The sequence below is a fragment of the Macrotis lagotis genome, chromosome X, assembly GCF_037893015.1.
Source record: "Macrotis lagotis isolate mMagLag1 chromosome X, bilby.v1.9.chrom.fasta, whole genome shotgun sequence".
In the NCBI taxonomy this organism is placed as follows: Eukaryota; Metazoa; Chordata; class Mammalia; order Peramelemorphia; family Peramelidae; genus Macrotis; species Macrotis lagotis.
The window spans coordinates 694,168,911-694,195,507 of record NC_133666.1 but is presented as its reverse complement, the minus strand read 5'-3'; the positions used below and the strand labels follow the sequence as shown (position 1 = coordinate 694,195,507).

At 49.3% G+C, this 26,597-nt stretch overlaps 1 protein-coding gene across 4 annotated transcripts in view; it reads left to right on the top strand.

Moving 5' to 3' along the window:
* HIRA (histone cell cycle regulator) overlaps positions 1 to 26,220 on the top strand; it is an 84,250-nt gene extending 58,030 nt beyond the window's left edge. For all 4 annotated transcript variants that reach the window (XM_074206463.1, XM_074206462.1, XM_074206465.1 and 1 more), the window contains 12 exons: positions 765 to 959; positions 12,536 to 12,712; positions 15,443 to 15,647; positions 16,213 to 16,311; positions 17,187 to 17,335; positions 18,775 to 18,936; positions 19,663 to 19,721; positions 20,328 to 20,433; positions 22,185 to 22,307; positions 22,797 to 22,960; positions 23,341 to 23,429; positions 25,389 to 26,220. In XM_074206463.1, coding sequence (XP_074062564.1) covers positions 765 to 959; positions 12,536 to 12,712; positions 15,443 to 15,647; positions 16,213 to 16,311; positions 17,187 to 17,335; positions 18,775 to 18,936; positions 19,663 to 19,721; positions 20,328 to 20,433; positions 22,185 to 22,307; positions 22,797 to 22,960; positions 23,341 to 23,429; positions 25,389 to 25,505 — 1,645 coding nt within the window. In that variant the 3' untranslated portion in view covers positions 25,506 to 26,220. The remainder of the gene's footprint in view (positions 1 to 764; positions 960 to 12,535; positions 12,713 to 15,442; positions 15,648 to 16,212; positions 16,312 to 17,186; positions 17,336 to 18,774; positions 18,937 to 19,662; positions 19,722 to 20,327; positions 20,434 to 22,184; positions 22,308 to 22,796; positions 22,961 to 23,340; positions 23,430 to 25,388) is intronic.
* Positions 26,221 to 26,597: the final 377 nt, after the last annotated feature.

The following is a 26,597-nucleotide window of genomic DNA, read 5'->3' as shown; positions in this document are numbered from 1 at the left end:
CCAGGACAAAGGCCCAATGATGGGGAATGGAGTACAGTCTGCCGGGGGTGTGTAAGGAGGTTGGAGGGGACTGGCAGCCAGCTGGAAGGAAGGCTTGGCACTCACATCGTCCACCTGGCCCGTTGGCTGTTTGTCAGGCTGGCAGGTGAATAAAGCTGAGCCTACCGACTGATTTGGGCACAAGTTCTGCCTGCTAAGCTTAGGTGGCACAGGTCAAACTGTGACATCATCACATGGCTACTTCCTATACCTACCAGAGAGGATGCCCATCCCTGCCTCTTGCGCTTCCAAAGCCTTGGGTCACCCTGAATCAGCTCAGGTGGAACCCTGGGAGGCAGTACTTCCTTGGCACCCATCCCCCATCCAGTTATTTTGGCTTAAAGACAGTGATCTGGTATTAAGTGAAGAGACCTAGATGTCAGTAGGGCCATTGACAGGGCACTGAACTTTTCTACCTCAGTTTTCTCCTGTGTGATATGGTGATAATGAAACTGCTACTCTACTTTTGCTTGATTCTGTGGGATTTTGTGAAGCCCAAATGAGACAGCTTCTACACTGCAAAAGTGAAAAGGGCTATATACACATGGAATGTCATTGTGTACTTCCAAGGACAAGGCTTGGGGTGTATGGGGGTCTGTGCCTCCCTTCCTTATTAGGCTACCCTTTTCTAGTCGTGTAAGCCAGAAGCCTGTGACAGGATAGAGTGTGGACTTGTTCTCCCATCATTGCTGGGGCTCAGAGGGATCTGCTCTGTTTCTATGCAGGGACTTTTCGACGGCCTTCTTTAATAGTATTCCTCTCTCGGGATCACTGGCCGGCTCCATGTTGTCTTCTCAGAGTAGCCAGCAGCTCATGGCACTGGACTCTAATGCCACCAACTCCCTCAACACGTCGAAACCTGCCTTGGAGCCTGTGGCATCGAGTCTGAAGCCCACAGGGGATGTCCTCAGTAAAGACAGGTCAGTACATGGAAGAGACTGGCTCTCGAATATCTGATTTGGAAATGCTCTCCCATCTTGCCCCAAGTCTCACTTCTGAATGTTCTCTCTGGTTTTGGTTCCTATCATCTCCTGCTCTTTAAGTGTTGATGTGACTAGAGGCTACCAGGGTGTCATCCAGCTGGTGACCACAGCCTCGAGCTCATCCTGCATGCCACACATCCTTCTGCTGCCTGTGGCGGCTTGGGTGCTACTGTGGCATACCATGCAAGCTTTGTTTTGGTAGGGATTTTGTGTCCCAGAGAAGACTTGCCCTGGTTTGCTCATCGACCTGCTGGTAGGACCTTTCACCTAGTTTTGTCTTGTGGGGAGTGAAAACTGTTCTCTTTCCTGCTGTAAACATATTTCTTGCCTTTAGACAGGATGCAAATGTCATCTGGGACTTCAGAGGAAACCCCACCATCAGTTCTTTTTCTCATCCTTTGTTTCCAGGATGCTATTCCTCTGACCACTTCCTTTTGATGATCCACTCTTGTTTTAGACGCAATTAGGATTCAATGACTTGCCCAGAGTCACACATTTAGGCCACGTTTGAATTCAGGTCCTTCTGATTCGAGAGCTGATGTTCTACCTACTGTGCCATCTAACTGCCCCTATTTGGTAGTCCATTTTTTTCTTTTTCTTTTTTTTGTTTTTTGTTTTTTGCAAGGCATTGAGGTTAAGTAACTTGCTCACGATCACACAACTAAGTCAGTATTAAGTGACTGAGTCTGGATTTGATCTCAGGTCCTCCTGACTCCAGGATTGGTGTTTTGCCCACTATAACACCTAACTGCCCCCTAGTAGTCCATTCTTAGGCAGACCTCTCCTCCATCATCTCCCTAACAACTGATCCTAGGTAGTCATGGCTTCAAGATTCCTTCCCACCAAAGGCAGCTTATTTCCATTTGTTGGATGACTTATTTTTAGTGAGTTTTTCCCAGGTGATCCGTCACTAAGATTTTATTAGGTACCTACAGCATTTAAGCATTTCTTGACCTTATAAAATACACACTTTCTAAGGGTGGCAAGCCTTGGTCATATATAAGTAAGCCTATAGAAAACTCACACAAAAGCATTGCCAAGCAAATAGGGGAGACCTCTCATGGACAGAGGAGATTTAGAGGAAAGTTAAGAGGGGGAGGGGAGGGGAGGGGTGAGGAGGTTGGTACACCAGGTGTCAGGACAAACAGCCCAAAAGCTTGGAGATAGATGATGGATTCTTGTTCCTTAAGAACAGGAAGAAGGGGCACTCAAAAGGTTGGAAAGGGAAGTTGAGCTCAGATTGGGAAGAAATATTAAAGCTAAACAGTTAGTGTTTGATACCAGCAGTGACAGGGAATTGGGAGTTGGAGTAGGAGAACGGCACTGTTGTACATGCACCTGAAGAAAATCCCATGGACAGTTTGGAAGGGTCCAGATGAGAAGGCAGGGAAGGTCAGGTCGGTGGTGCCTGTGTGAGTGGAGGTGAGGGGTGAAGGCCAGAAGTAGAGGGGAGTAGTGTCATGAGATAGAAGGAAATGAGGGGTCAAGGATAATGCAAAGGTAGAGATCCTCAGGCATGAGGACGGTGCTGCATGCTGTGAGAGGGAAAGGGGAAGGTTGGAGTTTGATCTAGGCATCCACTTTTAAATATTGAAGAGGATGTAACTAGGGCTGGATCGAGAGATGGTCATTGAACTGCAGAAGCTGTTGAGGTTAGAATGATAGCAAGCGGGCCTGCTTGCTCATGTCCCGTCTTCCCTTCCCCTTGGCCCTGAACTCCCCTTTCATGACTTTCGTTCTGTATTTTGGAGACCAAAGATGCTTCTCTGTGACAGAGCAGACTGAACCCACGACAGAGCTGAGTCTTCAGCCCTTCCTTGCTCATCCCTAGGAGCAGCAGGCCCTTCTCCTCTGACTCACCCCACGAGATTCCCGGCTGGGCATGCCCATGGGTCTTGTGGCTCTTCCAGCCCTGTCTGAAGAACATACGTCGTGTTTTTTGTTGTTGTTGTTGTTTTGTGGTTGTTGTTGCTGTTGTTTTTAGGTTTTTGCAAGGCAAATGGGGTTAAGTGGCTTGCCCAAGGCCACACAGCCGGGTCATTAAGTGTCTGAGACCGCATTTGAATCCAGGTACTGCTGACTCCAGGGCTGGTGCTTTATCCATTGCGCCACCTAGCTGCTCCCTCAATAATACATGTTTTAAGGAGCTTTCAGTCCATTAGGGGAATACACATAGAAGTTCAGTCAGAATGCCTCCAGAAGTCAGTTGTTGAAGGGGTACATTAGCAGCAGACTCTGGGGTTGGGGGCGGGGTCAAGAGAAGCAGCAAAGAGAAAAGGAGACAGTGCCAGACAGGCCTGGCCTCCCTCAGCCTGATGGCCATCTTCCCATTAACACTCCAGGCAGCCTCTTATTCAGAGTTGTAGTTCTGCAACAACTTGGTGAAGGAAGGGCAATTACTATCTCAGCTATTAAAGAAAAAGAACTGACCTGTGAGGCACAATTTGAACTCCGGACTTCCTGCCTCCGAATGCTGTGCTCTATACTATGTCACATATATTTTATCATTTGAGTTTTTTGTCTATCCAAACCAGTCACATTTAAAAAACAGCACATTTTTCTGACATTGATTTTGTTTGTGCCTCCACTTTTTAAAACATCTTTTTTTGTTGTCTGGATCATGGGAAGCCCTTACTAAGCATTTGTTGATTACTTGACTTTATGAAACAGAATTTTTTAAGAAGAGAAGAAAAATGTCTCATAAAAAAAAAGCTAATGGGGTGGCTAGATGGAGCAGTGGATAGAGCACCGGCCCTGGAGTTAGGAGGACATGAGTTCAAATTCCGCCTCAGACACTTAATAATTCCCTAGCTGTGTGACCCTGGGCAAGTCACTCAACCCCATTGCCTTGCAAAAAACAAACAAAAAAAAATCTAATTGGAACAAAGTCAGCCAGTGAAGAAAGGTCTATTGGAACCTGGTCATTGCCATCCCCCTAGTTGGTCCTCATTGGATTTCCTCTGGGGGCTGCTTGGGCTGTTCAGCCTTCATGTACTCTGGCTTTTGGCAGCTTGCTCTTTTTCTCCCAGTCCTGAATCTTCTTTGTGTGGTCAGCCTTCCATCCTTCAGGCTAGTTGTATCCTACTTGGTAGAGAGGATCCTACTTAGTCTGGCTTTTTCAATCCAAAACTCCAGGCACTTCTTCCCTCAAGAAAGAGATCAGAATAGATTTTCCTTCTTGTCACTTTTTCCTCCTATTGAAAGATGAAATTATAATGCTGGGTCAGGAAATCATTAGCTGCTTCACTTTGGGCAGAGAGACCTGCAGAAGGTCTGCAGGTGGTAGAAATCCACCAGCACTGGTCATTCCTGTGGCACATTTATGTGCCAGGTGCTGTGGAATGATAGTTTTGAGGCAGAAGCTAGTGCCTGCCCTCTTGGAACTTACAATTGGTGGGAGGAAAAGTGGGCAAACAGATATGTACAAAGCAAGCTATGTGCAGTAGAAATAGGAGATAAAGGAGGGGAAAACACTAGAATTAAGAGAGATTGGGAAAAGGCTTAGATGGCACTGAAAAGGAAACCAAAGAAGAGAAGAGGGAGTATTCTAGGCTAAGGGGATTGCCAGAGAAAATGCCTGAAGCTGAGTGATGGAGTTTCTTGTTTGTAAACAGCCTCAAGAGGCCATGGTCACTAGATTGACTAGGTATAAGCAGACTGGAAAGGTAGGGAGGGGCTAAGTTTTGAAGGGCTTTGAATGTCAAACAGAGCATTTCATATTTGCTCCTGAAGAAATAGGGAGCCACTGGAGTTTGAATAGGTGAAGACATCATTTCACTTAAACTTTAGGAGCATCCCTTTAGAGGATGGATTGGAAAGAGCAGAGACCTGAAGCAGGCACACCCTGCCAGCAGGCTATGCATGAAATGGTGATAGGTTGGGAGCACAGTATCAGAGGAGAAAAAGGGATGTATTCGAGAGATGCTGCAGAGGTTATGTTGACAAGCCTTGGCACCAGCTTGGAAATTGGAGGAGATAAGAGAGAGGAGTCCAGGATGAGTTTTAGGTGGAGAGCCTAAGGGATTGGAAGGAATGTGCTGTCCTGTATAGCAATAGAAAAGAGAAGTAGGGAAAAGATAGCGAGTTGTGTTTTGAACATATTGAATTTAAGGTGTCCATATTACATCTGAAAGGCGATTGGGAGGTTGGGCATGGACAGTGATATTAGGGCAGGAAAGGTAGATTTGAGAATCCTCAGCTTAAGAATGATCATTAAATCCAAGGGAGCTACTGAGATCACCCAGTGAATTAGAATAGAGAGAGAAGAGAGGTGGACCCAGAACAGAGCCCTGACCTCTATGGTTAAAGGGTATGTGCTGGAGGAACATTGAGCACAAGAGGAACAGTCAAATGGGTAGGAGGGACAACCATGAGAGACGGTTGTCCTGAAAACCTGGAGAAAAGAATACCAAGGAGCAAATGACCCACATTGTCTAGTGCTCCAGAGACAAAAGAGAAGGAAGATGGAGAAAAGACCATTGAATTTGGCAGAGAAGAGACTTCTGGAAAGAACAATTTCAGTGGAATGAGGAGGTTGGAAACCAGAGTGTAAGACATTAAGGAGAGGGAGAGGAGAGAACGTGGGGGTGCCTTTTCAAAGGGTAGACAAGAAATAGGATCATAGTACATAGGGAGGGATTTAATGAAGGTTTTTTTCCCCCAGGGTGGAGACATGGGCATGTTTGTAGCCAAGAGGAGATGAGCCATTAGAGAGGGAGAGAAAGAAGCAGCACTGTTAGTGGAGAGGGAATAAAGTTGAATCAGTTTAACAAGTACAGAGATGAAAGCAGAGGGAGAAGGACAGAAGGCAACTGGCTGATAGGAGATGACTAGGATGAGAGAAGAAGGAGCTCATGGTGAATGGCCTCAGAATTTTCTGTATATGACACTGTTCTCAACAAGAGGAAGTTTTCTAAACAGTTACCTGAATGTCCAGAGAACTCTGTACTCTACTCAAGATTTTTTAAAGATAGATTCAGAAGGTAGAAATAAGGATAGATTATATAACTGATAGAGAAGGATGAGCCACTACCGTAAGCAGTATTGCACTCCAGGAGCTCAATATCTGCTGAGACTGGAAAGCAAAGCCCAGGACAGCCAAAGATGATTTCTCTCTGTTGGGGGAAGGGAGGAAAGACAAGAGATGAGTCCTACTCATTCTTCACATATAGATGGGATTGTCATCTCATGCCAGAGGGGAGACACCTGCTCATTTCTTATTGTAGTTTTGTCTTCTCCATCAAGGAGAATAAGTACCCTTGAAACTGGAAAGGTCAGAACAATACTACTTCTCAGGTTCTGAAAGAGTAGTGGATGCCAGTAGGCTTGGGGATAGTTGAACAGCTGTTGTGACAGAAGAGGTTCTTCGGAACTGGTCCATGTTGCCCAGTTTTCATAAAAAATAAGAAAACAGTCTGCAGACAATTGCTGGCCAGTGAGCTTCACTTTGATTCCTGGAGAAATTCTGGAAAAGATTATAGTTGGAGTTAGTTTGTGACCCTCTCCTAAAGTGGCAAGGATACAGAAGGAGCTCATCTTCCACATGAGGAGCCCTGAAAGTTAACCCGATTAGCTCCTTTTGAGTTAGCTGTGTGATCCTGGGCATGTCACTTAACCCTGATTCCCTCAGTTCCTCATCTGTAAAATTCACTAGAGAAGGAAATGGCAAACATTGCAGTAGCTTTTCCAAGAAAACCCCAAATGGAATCATCAAAAACAACTGGCCAAAAACACCTGACCTGAAAAATAGAAGAACAAGTTGAAAAAGAAACATTGAACTACCTGAACTGCCATTGAAGGGACTGGAAGGAATGTGTTGTCCTGTATAGTCAAAGGAAAGAGAAGTGGGGAAAAGATAGTGAGTTGTGTTTCGGGGATATTGAATTTAAGGTGTCTACATTACATCTGAAATGCGATTGGGAGGTTGGGCCTCCCAACCTTTGAACCACTGCCATTACCAAAAAAGAGAACTTAGATGTGATATTTCAAGTAAACTTAAAATGAAACTTCCCAGACCTCTTAGATCCAAAAAGCAAAGTAGAAGTAGAATTCACTGTGGTAGATAATGGAGATAGTTTGATTTGTTTTAGTGAAACATTAACTAGAGTTTCTTGTGCTCAACATGTGGAAAAGATGGAGAGACACCAGCCTGTGAAAATTATTGTGGTGTCAGGGATGGATACCCAAGACACAAACCCAAAAGAGAATGACTCCAAATTACCTATAAGCCAAGCCCCAAAGAAAAGATACAGATTGGGCATAGATTCAACTAGAATTCCATTAAGAGATTCTTAGGGAAAAAAAGTTTAAAATATTTACAAATGAAATGAGAGTACTTAAGGAAAAACATGCAAAAACAAATGAAAGCGAAATTGGAAAGAGAATTAACTGCTTGGTATGAAAGGTATCAAGACCTTGTCCAAGCAGCAAACTCCTCAAAAATTAATATGGACCAAATAGAAGCCAATGATTATATTTTACAAGCATTTTTTTTTAAAAGTCAGTAGAAAAGAAAAGAAAAAAAGTAAGTTATCACATAGTAAGCTGAGTGATGTAGTGGATAGAGTCCCAGACCTGGAACTGGGAAGACTCATCTACACGTGTTCAAGTCTGGTCTTGAATATTTACTTACTGGCCGTGTGACTCTGGGCATGTCACTTAATCTTATTTCCCTCAGTTTCTCATCTGTAAAATTAGCTAGAGAAGGAAATGACAAACCACTCCAGTATCTTTTCTAAGGAAACTACAAATGAAGTCACAAAGAGTTGTACACAATTGAAACAATTGACCAATAGCAAAGGTCTCATAATGAAGACAACTGACCTGAAAAAAAGAAGGGGGGAAAAATTTAAGAATCATTGAACTACCTAAATACCATGACAAAAAAACAAAAACAAACCTAGACATAATATTTCAAGAAAAGTTAAAAAACTACCCAGATCTCTTAGAACCAGAGAGCAAAGTAGAAATAAAACCCACTGGTTACTTCCTGAAAAAAACCCTCAAGAAAACTCAGGAACATTATAGCCAAAATTAAGAACTCCTAGGAAAAAGTTAAAAAAGTACAAATCACCAGAAAGGAAGAATTCAAGTACAGTGAATCACAGTCAAGAACCACACATGATTGAGCTGCTCGTACTATAAAGTAATGGAGAGCTTGAAATAGGCAGGGGATATAAGGAGGCCACCAATGAAGAAACATACCATGAATGAACAATCAAAGTGCCTAAAGGATAAGCTACTTACATTCTTACATGGGGAGAGGATCTAGCTGTTCCTTCTCAACCCTGTCACCATCAAGGGTCACAAAGGGAATCTAATTAATTACCCTGAAGGCCTGTGTTTCTGTTCTGTCTTGGTGATGTGAAAAAAAAGAATAGAAAAGGTGAAGGGTGAAGAATACATTAGGTGGTGAACAGAAAGTTAGAAGGTCCCACATGGCCCAGGCATGCACAGAGAAGTTTATAAAAGTAAGAAGGAAGAGGTGAAGGAATAGTGACACTTGAACTTGATTAGCTGAACTGGTCAAAAAAAGGAAGAAAACACACACACACACACAAAGTTGGGTACAGAAATAAATTTCAACAGGAAAATGGGGTAAAGAGGGAATTAGAAGGAGGGCAGATTAAGGGAGTGATTAAACAAATCACCCCTAAGTAAGCAAAGCAATAACTAAATAAAGATGGACAAAGTATGTCTCTTTTTAAGGTGACAGAGAATTGGAAATCAAGAAGATGCCCATCAGTTGAGAATTAACTGAATAAGTTGTGGTATATGACTGTGGTGGAGTAATTCCATGTTCTAAGAAATTATGCTTTCAAAAATACCTGGAAAGACTTACAAGAACTGATACAGAGTGAAGTGAGCAGAACCAGGAGAGTTTACAGTGAAAATAAGATTATAAAGTTAAGCAATTCTGAAAGACTTAGACTACCTAGGATTTCAGTGAGCCATGAAATATGCTCCCCACTTTGTAAGAGGTGAAGGTCTTAGAATGAAAAATGTAACACATCTCCCCATTTGTGTGTGTGCTTGCAAAGATTTTTCTTTATTTGACTGTATTTGTAACAGATTTTTTCTTTTGCTCTCAATGGGAGAGAGTTAAGAGAAGATAGATTATTTTTAACATTTCTATATTCATGTTGTAAAAGAGGGCTGTCCAAAATGCAACCCACAGAGTGATTTTATGCGGCCCGCTTGTGGGTTTACTAAATGCTTTAGTAAAAAATGGTGGGCTACCACAGAACTCGCAGTAAAATCAAAAATCAAAATACATTGTTTATTGTTTCAGTAAAAACATAAAAGTAAGGTTGGACCGCCCTGTATAACTAAAGGGCAAACCCCAAGAAAGAAAAAACAAAACACAAATTTTTAAAAAAGTGAAAATAGCATGCTTTGATTAGCATTCAGATTCCAGAGTTCTTTTTCTGGATGTGGATGACATTTTTCACTGCAGGCCTTTTTGAATTGTCTTTGATCATTGTATTGCTTAGAATAAGTCTGTCATAGTTGATCATCACAGAGTATTGCTGTTAATATATATAGTATTCTCCTGGTTGTGCTATTTTACTCTGCATCAGTTCATCTAAGTCTATTCAGGTTTTTTTTGAAATCTGGCAAACGCAGATTTTTGCTGATTGAAAATAATAAAACTTAATTTTAACAAAAGTTCCATGGCAGCCTGGAAGGAAGGCACTAAGGACCTGTGCTTGGCCCTGTGTTGTTGAATATTTCTGTCAGTGTCTTGGATGTAGGTCTCGATGGTATCCCCTTCCAATTTCCAAATAACAGAAAGTTGGTAGGATGGCCAACTCGGTGGTTGGCAGTTTTCCTCAGGATCTTGGGACAGAATCCAATAAAATCCAACTTAATAGGGATAAATGTCCCCTTCCATTCAGACTCAGTAGTAAATCGATCTCCCAAGATGATCAGGACTTAGGGTCATGCAGCTTCTTACCTGAAAAGGATCCAATTGTTTTTGAGTACTCATGGTGCCAGGATGCCTCTGGAGCTCTGCTGAGGACCAACAGGAGCCCCATGAGGGCACAAACCCCTGGGATCCTTGCCTTGGGACATCTTCATGGTCATTTAGTCACTTCATCAGTCAGCATGCCTTGAGTAGGTCTCTGCTCTGAACACTGAACACATCCAGAGAAACAGAAGCACCTCCTGGAGGGGCCTCCCTGGTGCTGAGGATGCATCGGGTGGGCAAAGCTGGTCTGGGCTCTGGAGCGTGTGCAGGCCAGCAGGACTCCAAGATGGCTTCCTCCAGAAGCAGCCAAGACCTGGAGGAAGCCAGAAGCCAAGAAAGTACCCCTGCTCTGAGGGGTTCATGGTCACAGAGGAAAAACAAGATGTTTAAGTAACTGAGGCCTCAGAAGCAGAGCCTGGAGAGGAGGCAGGCAGGATGTGAAGAGAAGGGACGAGGGGTGAGTGAGGGGTGGCAGGCCTGGGCACAGTCGGATCGCTCTCCGCAGCTCCTTGTATGAAGATTTTTCCTCAGGCCAAGCCTTTTTCACCCTTCCTCAGGTGGACCTTCAGAGGCTTACTCTCCCCCTTAGGAATATTAGCCCATTTGATCTTCCCAGCAGCCTGCAGAGTAGGTGAAGTTATGATCCCCATTTTGCAGTTGAGGAAACTGTGGCAGAAATTCAGTGACTTGACCCAGGGTCCCTTGACTTGACCATGGCCAAGTCAGGTTTTGGGTCCAGGCTTCCCAACCCCAGGCCCAGCTCTCTTTCCACTTCACCCCAAGGTGGTTGTGAGGAAAGCAATGAGCCTGCGTGAGATGTTAGTAATAACTAGTGATGTTCCCAGAGGCCTTTGGGCAAGCTTGCTGGCAGTGCCAGGCCACCTCGTCTTGCCTCTCCTCCCCAAAGGACGTAACCTGCACCTCTGGAGTTTTGTTCTGGATGACGCCTGTCTGGACTTTGCCACTCAGCCTGGAACTGAGTCTTGGGTAACCGGCCATGGTCTCCAGCAGAGGATTCAGCTTCATCAGATGGTGGGTGCCTGGATAGTGTGGGATCTGGAATCCTGAAGACCAACAGCAGAATCTGGAACATAAAGAAAATACACTCACCTTCCAGAACTCATCAGGGTGTTGGGGGAATACAGTCAGAGAATGTATAGGAAGCCCTTGTGGTTGTTACTAAACATGGGGAGAGTGGCACAAGAGAGTCTGCCTGGACCCAAGACATCCTCACCTCTTCAGGATTCCATCAGGACAGTGTTGGGGAGGGTTGAGATGGGAGAAGATGGGAGGCCCACCAGGATGGCACATTCAGGGAGGGTCTGGAGAATGTGACTGCAGCAGACGGACCCTTTTATATTTGGGGAAAAGTTGAGGCTCAGATTATGATCTCGAAAGCACCAGCTGGATTTGGAATCTGTGTCCTCTCACTCTGATATGTGTGGGGGGGGTTTTCCTCCACCCTCCGCTCAGCCAGGAGGGAACAAGGAGGAATTGACCCAAGGCGGGGGTCTTCTTTGTTCCCAGGGACTCTCCCTCCCACATTTGGTCTCGTGGGCTGGGCTGCCTCAGGGGTACCCCATTTCTGGGGGGAACATCGGCAGGCTGGTGTGCAGGTTTCTGGAAACTTGGATCCCTGTTAATGATTGATTGGCGCTGGCCCTGTCTAAGGGCTTGGAGCAGACATAGTCTTACAGGGTCAGAGGCCCGAGGTCAGAGTTGAATGCAGTCAAAGGACTGTCCTCGGGCTCCCCCTGGTGCCCACTGGAGTAGAGTCCTGCTTTCCTTGGAGTTCCACCTTGTTTCACCTTGGGTGGTACAGTGGCCAGTTGGGCATGCTTCTGAAGAGTCAGGAGCTTTCTCACTATTAAAACAGAATTCAGGAATAATACTGATGATCTCGGGCCGTGTGAGGGCCTCCTACAAGGAGGATTCATTGCCTCCATTTTACGGATGAGATCCCTGAGAGCCAAGGAGGCCTGGGTCTCCTTCCACTAGAGCAAATTGGAGAAGATGAAGTGGGGAAGCAAACAATGGCTTCTCTCCCTGGTCCCCCACCTTTTTCAGAGCCACAGATTCCCAGGATCCATGACAAGCGTCTGAGCTTAGCTCTTGACCTTTTGTTACTCTAGAATGGGTTATCTTTCATGCCAATCCAGTTGAGAAAGGCTTGGGTTTCTTGGCATCTTCATAAACTATTTTGGCTAGACCAAATTCTTAATTTTAGTTATTCTAAAAGCACCTACTATATTTACATACACACACACACACACATAATTTTTTTTTTGTCTGAAAACTGAAAGTTTCATCAAGCTTGTAGCTGTAGAAAGTTCTCCATAGTAATAGGGAGGCCTTCTGATGTGTTTTAAATAACCTACTGGGACAGTCAAAGAAGCTTCAAGGACACTGAGGTAGAGGGAGGTCTTGTTTAAGAGGTGTTTGGGACTCTTCCATATAGACAGTAATCTGTTGCACTTGTCATCCCAGAAAGTTATTGTCTGCTCTCTTTTGTTTGATTCCTTCTTTTGCCTTCTTCTCTCAGTGTAAATGCTACCTCGGCTGCAGCCGTCCCTCCCACATCCTCATCCTCTGTGTTATCGACCCCTTCCAAGATCGAACCTATGAAAGCGTTTGATTCTCGATTCACTGAACGATCCAAAGCCACCTCAGGGACTGGGGCTGCTGCCATCACAAATATGAACCAGGCTGCTGTGGACCGGTAAGACACAGGGAGATAGATGAATGAAGAACATGGCAGTGGAGGGGGAAAGGTCAAACAGGTGGATGAACCCATTACCTCAGACCCCTTTGGGCTTGTGTGTCCCACAGTCCCATGAAACCTACAGAGAATTCACTACAATAGCTCTTAGAGGCCTCTGGCTTAGCCCTGGTCCAGTGATGGTGGGAGTAGAGCCTAAATGGAGGAGACATGTTCACAGCAGTGAGAATCAAAGGTCATTACTGAGGTCAGACTGGGGACCTGAGTCTCTCTCTGTAGAGTCAAATGGAATGGGAAGCATATCTGGTGACCTTGATGGCACAAGGACTCTCCTTTGGACAGTGTTGAATTTTAGGTGCCAGTAGCACAAAGACTTTTTTATAGAGGAAAAGGAGAGAAAACCAAGTCAGACTGGGAAGACCCCCATGCTGAGGGGCCAAGAGCTAGATAATGAAGGTAGCCCAGCAAGACTGAGAAAAAGAGACCAGATAGGGAGGAGACCTGGGTGAGAATGGAGCAAGGAAGAGGTGTGGCCATTGTATTTAGGACTGTGAAGAAAGTGAGTGTAAGTCAGATGGCAGTAGAGGGGTAGAGGCAGCTAGCTGTTCAGGGAGAGGGAGGAGATGGAAGATGCCCACTGGAGATCAAACCCAGGGCTTGACATGCAGGATGACATCAGAGAGGAACCAGCAACACTAGAGAGATGGAAAGGGAGCCCCAGAGGGAGGGGTGGGGAGGAGGGTCCCCCAGAGAGAGACCAACAGAAGGGACTGTACCAAGGGTATGAGGAAGGAGTAAAGAATAGAAAATAAGGGAGGAGAGGGTTTTGTGATTAAGATGATTTCTGGGCTTTCCATTATTAGGGAGCTGGGAGTAATTAGATGAGCTGACCTGGGAGAACATTAGTACAAAAGTGATTGAGCCCATTTTACAGACACTTAACAAATGACCAGTGAGCAATGGTGCTCTCCCAGAACCCTCTTGTGTCCATCCCAGGCATAAAAGGCCCAGCCATGATGGCAAGGGGAGCCAAAGACTGGTCTGCAGAAAGGTCCTTAGAGTCATGCCATTGAAGGTCTTGAATTCAAGTCACAGGAAGAACGCTAACCTAGTGCCAGAAGGTGTCTTCACTTCTTGAATGCTCTTTCCTGCTCTAATGCTAGGTCTAAGGGCTCCTGTAGACCAAAGATGCTGCCCAGGAGGTGCTTATTCAGAAGCCCATCTAACCCCCAGACTTGTTGCCTTCTACTCTCCTTTTCTGGCCAACAACCCATTTTTTTCACAACAGAGCAAGTTTGTCAATAACTTTTTCAGCTTTAGCAAGTGTGAGAGTGGTCTTCAGCAGGCATCTGACAGGCCTCTGGCCCAAGGACCATGGTGGGGGGGGCTTTGGCACCTGTGCCTTGGGCTTGGCAGAGGACCATCCAGCTAACAGGGCCTTTAGCTTTTGTGGGGCCTTTACCCTTCAAGCCATGTGCTGAGAGTCTTGCCTGTTCTCATGCCAGTGCCCTTTGGCTTGAGAGCCTCGGATCCCTCTCTTTCTAGAGTATCAGGGTTTGGTGAGCCCCATGAATTGTGAGAAGTCTTGGTCACCTTGAGCCCCCTTGTTCTTCATGACTGTAGAGTGTGTGACAGAAAAATGAGATTGAGATTGGTTTACAAACACACCAGCATTCACGAAGCTGCACAATCAAACAGTAGTGATGATAATAGCAACGATGGCACTAGCTTACTTAGTTTACGTGACCCCTTTGGGATGTGGGTGCTAGGATTCTCATTCCCACTTTACAGATGAGGAAATTGGGTCAGAAAAGATGAAGTGTGTGGCTTAGGGGACACAACTCAAACACACCCAACCCTTTCTCCCCATGGAAACAAGTTGCCAACATAGATTAGTCCGATTAAAAGCCCCAGAGTTCTCCCTACCAGGAGTCTGACTCTGCTCTTTCTGGCACCCTTCACTGGATAGTGCTTCTGAACCCAGGCAGATTCTTTGGATTTGATTCAGCGGCACATGTTGCTTCTTTGAGAATGGCATTGATTTTGGGGATAACCAGTTCCATGTCCTTTCCTGATTGGAGATCAGAAAGAAAGAGACTGGGAACAATCTTGGGTTTGTGCTGTCTTGGAGCATGAGAGAAGGGAAATAAGAGGGAAAGACCCCTGACTGAGACTCTTAAAGAAGAAATTCATGGGATGGGCTAAGAGGCAGTCCATAGAGGGAGGGGATGGGGCAGCCTATGCATAGGCCCTTGGAGACCCTGGATGTACAGGCCCTGTTAGCACACCCCCAGGTGAACTCCAAAAGAACTATCTTGGGAGCCAGGCGTTCTCAGGAATGACTCAACCTGGTTCCTGTCAGCATGACCACGACCCTGGCATCTCTCCACTATGGCTCCACAGGAGGAAGGCTAGAAGTTCTGAGGGAGGTCTAATGGGAGTGCCCCCCCCCAGCTCTGTAGGAACCCCTCTTGTACAGCCTGTCTCCCCATCTTGGGTGGAGAGGTGGCCCTCATTTGTTTTTTTTTTAACAATTGCTAATATTTTGTTTTTAATTTTCCTGGAAATTGTTTTCATATTATTTATATGAAAGTATTATTATAAGTTAACAAGGATTAAAGATATAGATTGATTGATAGGTAGATAATTACAAAGGTATTAACAAAGAATTGACAATTTTCCCCTCGTTCTTAACAAATGCTTAGCACTCATCCCACATTCTTGGGTTAGGTTAAAGGAGCAGAATTTAGTGAAAGAAGTAAAGCCCAAGGACATCCTGGAGAGTAGCAGTGATAGCGATGAGAAGATCCCAATTTCCAGGCCCTCCTCACTGCCCAAGCGGAAACTAGACCTTGAAGGGGAGACTGTGGAGAAGAAGAAGAAGGGTCGCCCGCGGAAGGACACGCGCCTCCTTCCTGTGGCGCTGTCCGTGCAGGTGAGGCTGCTGTGGTCACTTGGGGGTGAGTGGGATGTTGGATGACCTACCTTCAGGTCTATAGGGGCCTCCAGCAAGGCCCTCCCTGTCTAGGCCTCTTCCAATCTGTTCATCTCGGTGACCAAGGGCTTTAGCCCTTAATGGCCAGTCCCTCACATGTCTGAGGCTCATTTTACTCACCTACAAATGGAATGAGACCCAGTGCAGTTTGGGAATGCCACAAGAATTCAGGGTGGGCTTTGCTGTGGCCCCTGGCTTCTGGAATCCATTTGGGGCAGCAGTATCTTCAGGAGGGAGGAGGGGAGCAGCCAGGACAGCTAGAGAGCTTGGGAAAGGCATTTGACCACCGGACAGCTAGAAGGAAACTGGGAAGGACAGAGGCTGAGGAAGCCAATGAGGTCACACAGATCCAAAGCGCCACATACCTTAACCTACTCGAACTTAAGTCTTCTCCTTCATGAGCCATCCATGCTCTGCCTGGTCCCCAGGACCTGCCATCCTCGGGCTGCCCCCCCCCCCCAGGCCAAAAGTTCATTGACTCTCCCCTGGTGTTTGACCTTTGCAGTCTCCACTGACGGCCGACAAGGATGCTGTCTGTGTCTCTGCCCCAGCTCTAGCTCTTAAACTGCCAACGCCAGCCCTACAGAAGTCCTTTGCCCTGCAGGTAAGCTGGGGGCCTGGGGGGGGGGGTGAGAAGAACCCTCCCCTTACAAACAAGATAGTCCTCAATCTTGTGATCTGGAACATTGCTTCAGCCCCCCAGAAAGGCTCCCCTTCCCTGGTCCAGCCCTGAGGCTCCTACTTGGCACAGTGGCACTCTCTGAGCCAACAAGGGATTTGACACCATTAAGTATACCAGCCACATGAGTGCCTGGCATCAATGTGGGGCCTGAAGGGGCTCCTCCAGGACCCAAGGTCAATTCCCTTTATAAGACTGTTTGCCCTCAGGTAGTCCTCAGAAGAGGGAGTAGAGAGAAGCTTGAGCTCTGCTTTGAGACAGATCATTGACTAACTGGCCCAAAACAAGGACAGACTACCTACCCAATGGAGTAAATGGTGCCATGGGTCGAGCAGTGAAAGACCCAGCCTAGCCTCCTGCCAGCCTTGAGCACCCTTCTTTCCAGCACAGACCATCAGCTTGGACTAGGAGGGAAAGCCCAAGGCCTGGCTGCAGGGGAGCAGACGAGACAGGGACTGTGCTGTGATGGCGCTGTTCCTTGGAGGCCCTCAGAGCTGCTTTGCAGGACAGGCAAGGCCTGTTGGGAGAGGCTCGCTGGGCCAAAGGCACTTGATTCCCCTGCTCCTGCCTTGGAAACTACCATGGGTGAAGTAGAAGTGGGTGTTTTCCCCCTGAAGCCTGGCATCTGAAGCTAGGAAGAGTATACAGCTGGTAAAAATGGGTTCTCCATGAGTGAGTAGGTGAGGCTGAGCTGGCCCGGGCTCTCCCCAGCCCCTTCCAGGCAAGTTGTTCAGTTTGTCCGAGGGTCTTGGGGCCGTGGAAGATGCGGTCACATAGAGCACTTCTCTTTTCCGCGGCAGGTGAGTTCTGACCCTTCCCTGTACATTGAAGTGGACAATGAGGTCACCGCAGTGGGAGGCTTGAAGCTGAGCCGTTTAAAGTGTACTCGGGAAGGAAAAGAGTGGGAGACGGTGCTGACCAGCCGGATTCTCACTGCAGCAGGAAGTTGGTGAGCCCTTGACCTGGGAACCTGGGTCCAGCTCCAGCACTGACCCCTAGGCCCTTTACCCCACCCCCACTCCAGCTCACCCTGCCACCCCAAGAACTGCTTTAGAAAGGAGGCACCAGTGTGGAGCAGGGGCAGTGGCAATGAAGCATGGAGCCAGGGATGCCAATGACCAGATCTTCCTGCCTCCGCAGGAGAAAGAAGGGAGATAGGGATGGGCTCGGCAGCTCTTGGTTATACCAGGCTCTCCTTTGCTATAGGAGCCACACTAGATCATGGGCTTTATAGGCAGAGGTGGGTTTTTATTCAGGTACGTCTGGTTGGTTTCCAGTCTCTTGATGCCTCGGATGAGGAGGGACCAGGGATTGGCCAAGAGATCCCTGCTCCCTGCTCCTAAAGCATAGTGCATGGTGCGGTCCAATATGGTCTATTCAAGAGAAGAGCAGGGTTCTGTAGGTGGCCAGTGGAGACCAGAGATCCTTGGCATTTTACCTCTTGGACTAGGTCCCAAACACAGAAAGATTTTTTAAGTGACCACAATATATTGCTCCACAAATGGAGCTTCCTGCTCAAATGATGTGGTTGGATCCTTGAGGTGACCCCCAAGGTTCTTTCTGCTTCCAGTGTCATTTCCCTTCTCTGCAAAGTGAGGTTACCAAAAACTCTTGCTGCCTTCATTGTGGGGGAACTTTCAGGGTCGCTTCTCAGGCAGACCCTGTTCCCTGGAGTAGACCACAGTCCATTCTGGTAGAGACGATCTCTCTAGCAGGCTGGTGCTGGCCACTTTTTGTTACTTTACTCGTGACCTCCCTTCCCAGTAAGACCTCTGCTTCTCAAAGGCTTCTCCTGGTTGGGCAGGAGTTAGGAAGCAAACTGAGACCAGGGTCTTCCTCGGCCAAAGGAAGGGAGTGGACCAGACAGCCTGGTGGCCAACACTCCCTCTGGTGCTGACAGGGTCATTGCCCATTTCACTGCCTCTGGTCACCTGAGAGTCTTTGGAGCACCCGTAGACTATCCCAGGGCAAGAGAGACTGGAGAAAGGTCTGGAATCTCTCAGATGCACTTCAACCCCACCCCTACCCCAGTCAGGCTCTGTCAGGGCCCAGCCCCACATCTCTTGGGGTGTCAGATCTAAGGACTGAGTTATAAAAGGGAGGTGACGACCGTAGTCACCTGCCCAGATGCACATGAACCTTCAGGCCAGTTATAAATAAGAGCTTTGCTGCTGCCTGGTGAAAGAACCGGCCTTGATGTAAACGGGTTTCTCTCCTTCCTTCTTCCCTGCCTCTTCTCCCATATCCTCCTCCCTCCCTGTTTTTCTCCTCCCCTTCCTCACCCCCCCAAGATGGGCTTCTCCTCCTTAGCTCAGTGTGGGGCGTCAAGCTTGGGCCCAGTTAGGCTGTCCCTGCCATTGATGCCTGCTTCCCCTTGGCTCCTTCCAGCGATGTGGTCTGTGCTGCGTGTGAGAAGAGGACCCTGTCAGTATTCTCCGCCTGTGGCCGGCGCCTACTCCCTCCCATCGTCCTGCACTCCCCTGTCTCCACGCTCCATTGCACCGGGCCCTACATCATGGCCCTCACTTCTGCTGCCACCTTGTCTGTGTGGTGAGTGCCCGAGCCTAGCCCTGGCCCTTGGGAGCCTAGCTCCTCCTCCAGGGCACATCAGGGAGTTTGTGGCCTGGGAAAGCAGAGTTGGCCTTTGGGAGAAGGTGGGAGAGACTCTTGGGAGCCAGGCTGCTCCCCCAGCCCTGTAGACATCTGGGAGCCTCCCTCCCACTGGGGCACCCCCTTAGCCAACCAGACACTTCTTCATAAGATGAGTTTTGGAAATGACTTTTGGAGTTCTGTTTGTTTTTCTTCCCTTTCAGAGAGAATTCTTGTAAGGGTTCTTTTCAGATGAGTACAGTACTTGAGTTGGGGAGTTTTTGAAATGAGCATGGGGCCTCTGGAACCCCAGCCTGTAAGCATATTCTGAGGGGCAGGGGGCCCTGGAGGTGATCCAGATCCCATGTGTTCCTTTGGTCTGGAACCTGGCCTTCCCCTCTAGGTGGCACTGGTTGGTCTGGGGACTCTTCTAGCTCCGTGTCCTGGGACCGACTCTTCTGAGCCTCCTTCCTGGGGTAGGATCTGGGCCTCTGGCTGTGGCCTTGCCAAAGATTGCTGATAGCACAGACAGAATCAGTGTTTACTGGGAAGTCATTTCCTCTGCCAAGGCTGTACTACGTCCTGTGCCAGGCCCCCACCTTGGCCTGGTCGAGGGGCCCAAATGCTCACCTCTCATTGGTGAGATTTGTCTTTGGAGAAACTGATTGTTCCCATTTCCTTTCACAGGGATGTCCATAAACAAGTGGTCGTCATCAAAGATGAATCTCTGCAGACAATTCTATCAGGTAAAGAAAGCTGGTGGCCTCATCCACCTCTTCCAGCAATGGCTGTTGAGGGGGAGGGGGGGCTGCCTTTGCATTGAACAGTAGCCCCAGATGAGAGCAGCCAGGAATCAGCCTCCCAGAATCTCCAAACGTGCTCTGAGTCATGGCGGCTCTGGCCACCTGGCCTGTCCTCTGACCTCCCCCTTCCTCAGCCCCGGACACAACAGGCACAAGAAGGGGGTCCAGAGGAGGGCCTTGGAGGAGTGGGTATGGTTGGCCTCAAAGAGAGAAGGCCCCAGCGCCCATGAGAATTCAGTTTGGTTCACTTAGTCCTGGGGAAACCTTGACCTCAGCCTCTTGGGGTCCTCTCTGCTGTGATCTTCATACTTGACCAGTCAGCTTCTCAGGGGGTGGGGGGACTCATCTTCTATCCATCACCTCGTTCTCTGGCCTCAGCTTCCTCATCTATAAAATGGGCACAATAATTGATACCTACATGATCAACTCAGAATGTGAACTACCATGGGAAGTACCACTTGGTCAACTGCTTCTGTTGGAGAAACGTCTTCAGGGCATGTCTGGGTCCTTTTGGCCATGGACACATCGTCCTTCTGGTCTTCTCTCTAGGAAGTGATATGACTGTCTCCCAGATCTTGCTGACCCAGCATGGCATCCCAGTGATGAATCTGTCTGATGGGAAGGCCTACTGCTTCAACCCCGCCCTCTCCACATGGTGAGTAGACCCACCTGGGTCCTGCCCTTGTCACTCCTGTGAGCCTGGAGGGAGAGGCGTCAGCAGGCTTAGTTGGGTCAGGGAGTCAAATCCTTGCAAACTGAGCCCTGGGGCAATGGCCAGACTTGTGCAGGTGGTTGTGGGTCAACCCTTCCTGCTTTCTGTGGAGAGACTGGAGGTGGGGAGGTGTCCCTGGTCAGCACCTGTGACTGCAGTGACTGCTCTGCCACCGACTTTGGTCTGTGGGATCTAGAGTAAGTCACCTCCTGGCTGGCTGGAACATTTATGCCACCCGTCTCCCAGGACTTCTTGTAAGGAAGATACTTCTGGGGTGCCCAGAAGATGAGAGGGAGCTGCTTCCTGAAAATAATCTTTGAGAATCTGTGCTGGGGTGTTGGCAGGACTGGGTAGGAGGTGCCTGGCTGCCAGTCTCCAATGTCTTTGTCACTGAGCCGTCTGCTCCTGGGCAGGTCACTGCTTCCTCCCTCATTTCTCAAAGGGTGGTTGTCATCCCTGCCCTTCTGAAACTTGGGACAAGGGGCAGCATTTGATGGCAGTGCTTTCCATTCCAACCACAAGGACCTTTCACGGCCATACCAAAGCCATTGGTCCAGGGTTTCTGGTGCCCTTTTGGTATGGCCCGTGTGAGGAGTCCTGTGCAGGGCCTTCTCCCCAATAGACAAATGCATTCCCAGCAGGCACCTGTGGCTCCCCCACCTGCTCATTGCCAAATGTCTTTGGAAAGGTGGCTCAGGCCCCCTTCCCACCCATCTCACAGGAGAACTCCCAGGCAGTGGGGTCCCTGTGACTTTAAATAGCAGGGGACCAGGCACCTTGCTCATCAGGACCCTCTGACGCAGGGAGCGTACATAGGGACAGATCGGCCCCATCTGTGGCTGCACCTCCCAGAGATGTCTTTAGTGGGATGACCATGGATCCTGATAATGAGCCCCAATCAACCTGACCTTGGCACCTGGTCATCCCCCTTCTGTGGGAACCCCCTCAGGAGAAGAGCAGGTCATGGAGGAGGCCCCAGCTGAGCAGCAGAGGCAGCTAGCTGCAGAATGGTGCAGGGGCTTCCCAAGCAGGCACCGCCTAGTCTGGAGAGGATTCTGTGCTGCCATCCACCTGGCCTGCCCCCAAAGCTGGAATGGATGAATGGCAGACTTGGCCTGTTCTCCTTCACAAGGGTTGGATATAGGGCCAGAGAAACCTCCTTCTCATCTGCATAATGGGATACCATCAGCAGTGCTTCCCTGGCAAAGAAGGATGTTGGGAAGCATTAGAGAGCCAGAAAGACTGGAGTTTACAGAATGATGTCGTCTTCCCTCTCCCCCACCAGCCCCTTGCTGGGCCTCCTGCCAAGAGAGGCCCCTCTCTGGTTGGGAGCCTCTTGTCAGGAGGGAGTCTTGACTACACCTTGTACCCGAGCCACAGCTTCCAACAGGGCTCTAGGCAAGGGCTTTCAGGGAACCAGAGAAACCGCCCTAGCGGGTAGAAATGGGGCCGGCCTCCATGCAGTTGCCCCTGACCTGGGCAATCCTGTCACCACTTGGTGCCTGGCAGTTCTCTAAGAGCCGTGTCCGGGGACAGTTCTTATCCCTAGGACAGGGGTTCTGACCCAAGTCCAACGAAAACGAATTAACTCAATAATAAGACGAAAATTAGCCCGAGTGCATCGCTGTAACGTCTTGGCTGCCTGTGGGTCCTCGGGCATCCAGGACTCAGTGGTTTTTTCCTTCCCCCTCCAGGAATCTAGTTTCTGACAAGCAAGATTCCCTAGCCCAGTGTGCAGACTACAGGAGCAGCTTACCGTCCCAGGAGGCCATGCTATGCTCCGGACCCCTCGCCATAATCCAGGGACGCACATCCAAGTAGGCATGCCCACCACGGGAGGGAGTGAGTGAGTGAGTGAATGAAAGAGTGAGGGAATGAGTGAGTGAACAAGTGACTGAACAAGAGAGTGAGTGAATGTGGGTGTAAGTGAACAAGTAAGTGAGGGAATGAACAAGGGAATGAGTGAGTGAATGAACCAATGAGTGAATAAGAGACTGAATGAATGAACACAAGTGTGAGTGAATGAATGAGTAAACGAGTGAGTGAGCAAGTGGGCAGATGGGCGCCAGGGAGGGGTTTCCCTCACTTCCCCCAGTATTCCTTGTGTCCTGCTCACTCTAGCCCTTCTCTCTAATCATCTGTGTCCCCTTCCCACCTTGCCTTTCCTTGTGCTTTGGTGCCAGGTGATAGGCCTCACTCACCTCCTGGGCAGGTCTGAGAGCCAGCTGTCTGCCCTTTGTCCTCTTTGACTGCCGGGTCAGGCCCAGGGCCTGGTTCATCACGTGCCCCCCATCTTGCCTTTGCAGTTCAGGAAGACAAGCTACTCGGATGTTCTCCGTGCCTCATTTGGTCCAACAAGAAACCACCTTGGCCTACCTGGAGAGCCAGATGGCAGCAGCACTGACGTTGCAGTCCAGCCACGAGTATCGCCACTGGCTCCTCATCTATGCCCGGTACCTAGTTAATGAAGGTGAGCTGGGCCCCATCCACTGGGAGGACTGGACTTGGGGACAGAGTGTGAAGAGAGCCCAAGTTGGGAATTGGAGCCTGATCCCAACATGAGCAGCCTCTTAGACCTGTGTTTTGAGAAACAAGGGCCTCCTTAGGGCCTGCTGCCCTGGCTCCTGGAGCAAGGGATGAGCAGAGAATACACCAGGATCCCAGGCCATGGCACTTTGCTAAGAAAGCCACTGGAGCTGGGGGAGGGGTGGCTCTTTCTAGTTTCCCTTTCCTGCCTACCATTTTGGGGAATTTCTGGAGCCACCAGGCCCCCATCCCTACCTCTGGGGGGAGGGAACCAGTTGCATATCCAGGGATCACTTCAGTGTGTTGTCCTCCTTTCACACTCAGGGTTTGAATATCGGCTACGAGAATTATGCAAAGATTTGCTGGGGCCAGTCCATTACTCGACTGGAAGTCAGTGGGAATCCACAGTGGTGGTAAGGTCCCATGTTCTTCACCAGGATGGTTAATGAGGGGAGCCTTTTGTAGACCCTGCTGCTGGGGAGCTCCCTCAGAGAGATCCCTATGGGTACAATGGGCAGCTTGGGCATGGAGTTGGAGGAAGTGGAGGAGGGGAAACTGGGGAAGTGAAGGGGTGGAAAAGAAGTCTGTGGAGCAAGAGGAGGGGCGCCTCTGGCTCACAAGATCCTGCCAAGGCCCCCAAAGAACTCCTCTCTTCTATGAGAAAGTCCATCACTCCCCGCACCTCAGTTTCATCATCTGTAAAAGGAGGGGGCGGTTGGGTCACTTCGTTCCTGAGAACTTCTGTTTGGGGGAAAATTGTTTTTCCTCCAAAGGATGCAGAAGAAGAGGCCCTGGCAGAGTGCTAGCTGATGGGAGCCAGAGGACTTGAGTCTTCTCCCCATTCCTGAGGAGAGGTCCCTAGTTAGGACACTGCCCAACAGACCACCTGATGTAGTCATTGCCAATAAGACCAGGATGTTGCGCGTGGGGAGTTCTCTGGGCCCATTTCCCCTCTGGCCTCTCGACCAGAACCCGGGGGGGGGGTCTAGGGAGGGCTGCCCCTGGAAATGGCCCATATTAGTTTATAGGTGAGGAGAGGGTCACACAGCTAGCAAGAGTAGTTTTCTATCTCCTGCACTACCAAGCTGCAGCCTGTGGTCTAGAACCAGCAGGGTGGAGAGAGAACACAGATACCCAGCTATAGACGGACAGACAGCTGGGCTGGTCCTGAGACGGCCACTCTTGGAGAGATACAGCCCAAGGATCAGAGGCATACCCAAGGATTGTTTCCTGGTTTATGGCGAGTCTGGAAAGTTCTCGGCAAACCTTCAGGGACCATCGAAATGCTAGCCTGGAGTTGGGCTCTGCCCGCTTGGTTGTAGGTTCTGGACTTCACAGGAGACTCAGAGCCAGCCAGGAGGAGGGGAAGATGAGCCCTGGCAGGGCCCAGAGAGGCCTGTGGGCCAGCTAAGAAGGGAGGTTGGACTCGGTGTTTGGACAACCCAGTTATTGAGAGCACTGGCTCCCACATCAGCTGATGGGATTCAAGAGTCCCAGTCACCTAGAATGTGTTTATCTATCAAGGTGCAAGAAAAAGGATAAAGGACAGGTCTGTCCCTTGGCTTCACAAATAGAGGTTGGGGGGGACAGTTGAGTGTCTCAGTGGACCACAAGCTTTATGAGTCAGCTTAAGTATGTTCAGATGCCAAGAAAACAACAAATCTCCTGTAGACTGTATGGAGAGAATCCAGGTGCACCCTCAGTGGGGCACCCTGGGCCACTCACCTACCCTGTCCAGTCCTGGGAAACATGTCAGCAAACTGGAGATTGCCTGTCAGTCCACAGTGTTGATTAGACGCCCGCTATGGGCCAGGCTCATTTCTGGAATGGGGCAGGGGGCTCCTCCCCCTGGGCTTTTGCCCTGGCAATATCAGAACAAAAGTGGTGAGCAGGGATCCCCAAGTAAGAGGGTGGGTGTTTAGTTGTCATTGATAAATTGGAGTTAGGAGACCCTGAAGGACCACACCCTCAACCAGATATCAAAGATCCTGGAAACGGGGAGAGACAGCACCTCTCTTTAGAGGAGACAACAGTGATCCAGGGTCAACCTTCCCCTCCTGTGCCCAGACTGGACCTGGCCTTTCCCTTCTAGAGGGCTTCCAAAGCAGTAAGAGAAATGAATGGGCACAAGCTCGTCACAGGTTCAGAGAAGTCATAGGCTGGCGTCCACCAGACGTCCACCCCCCGGGCCTCATGCCTCTTAGCACGGCAGCTTCATCCTAAAAGGCTTTTGGCTTGTCTCTGTTTTCTCACTTCCCTCTGGGGAGTTACCCACAGGGAGCCCGTGGGTAACCAACCAGGAGAGAGGAGGTGAGGCCTTGAGAGGCCCTCCTCACCCCACCCCACCTCTACCCTCTTGTCTCCGCCTGCAGGGCTTACGAAAACGAGAACTCCTCAAAGAGCTGCTTCCGGTCATCGGGCAGAACCTGCGCTTCCAACGACTATTCACAGAGTACCAGGAGCAGCTGGACATCCTGAGGGACAAGTAGCAGCCTCTGGCTTTCTGGACGTGGCCTACCGCTTCTCGGCACTACCCGCCGACACAGCCACGGCTTGCTGATGGACAGACGGCCGCCACGGGAGGGCCTCCGGCGCCAGGGGTCATCTCTGTCCACGGAGACCACGGCGGGGGGTGTATGACCTCCAGACACAGACGGGCCCGGGACTGCAGGGAACTGCCGCTCCCCGGGCTGGGGGACTCCCCATGTGCTCCGGGGGACTTGCCATGAACTTGGGGAGGCGGAGGAGGGAGGCGGTCATCTCCCGGCCCGGCAACAAGCACAGCCCTCCAGAGCCCAGCGGCCTTGGCGCCTGCAGCCACGGGCAGCCACGGGGCCCCATGAGCTCCACGGCTCAGCCCTGGAGGCCACGCAGAGGGCAGAAGGTGCGCACAGCCAGAGACTCCCTGAGAGAGGAAGGCTGCCTCCCCCAGGGCCTCAGCCGACTAGGGAGAGAGGACTTTTCCTTGGCCAATAATCAGGATTTCTCTATGGGGCACGTGGACACTTGTCACCCATAGGACATTGCAACTCGAATTATGACAGCTATGTTGCTCAATAATTGTACCAAAATTAACCTGTCCTCATTTGGTTTTTAATTTTTAAATGTTTGTAAAAGAGACCGTTTTTCTGGGAAGGGACAAGGGGCGGGCAATTCTTTTTGTAAGTATGAAATAAATGAACACAGCATTGGATACAAAACTCAGCCAGACCTCCTGCTGGGCTTTTCCTACCCCCCACCCCCACCCCCAGAGCCTGTCTCCAGTCAGTGGGGAAGAGGCCGAGCCAGCACAGGGCCAGGGGGATGTGGAGAGGGCCCCCTCTCCAGGCTGCTGCTGGGCTCTGGGCTCTGCTCAGTCTCCCTAGGAGGGGACACACACACACACACACACACACACAGATGGCATGAAAGGTCACTAAAGGGGGTTGGGGGGCCCAAGGCCTTAGAATGTTGGGGGGAGAGCCTAGAGTGTTGGAGCCAGACAGACCTTGGCAAGTGTGGGTCCAATGCCTTGTTTTACCCAGAGAGAAGCTGAGCAGGGCAGCAATTTGTTCGTGCTTCCAGCAGACTGGTGCCCACCG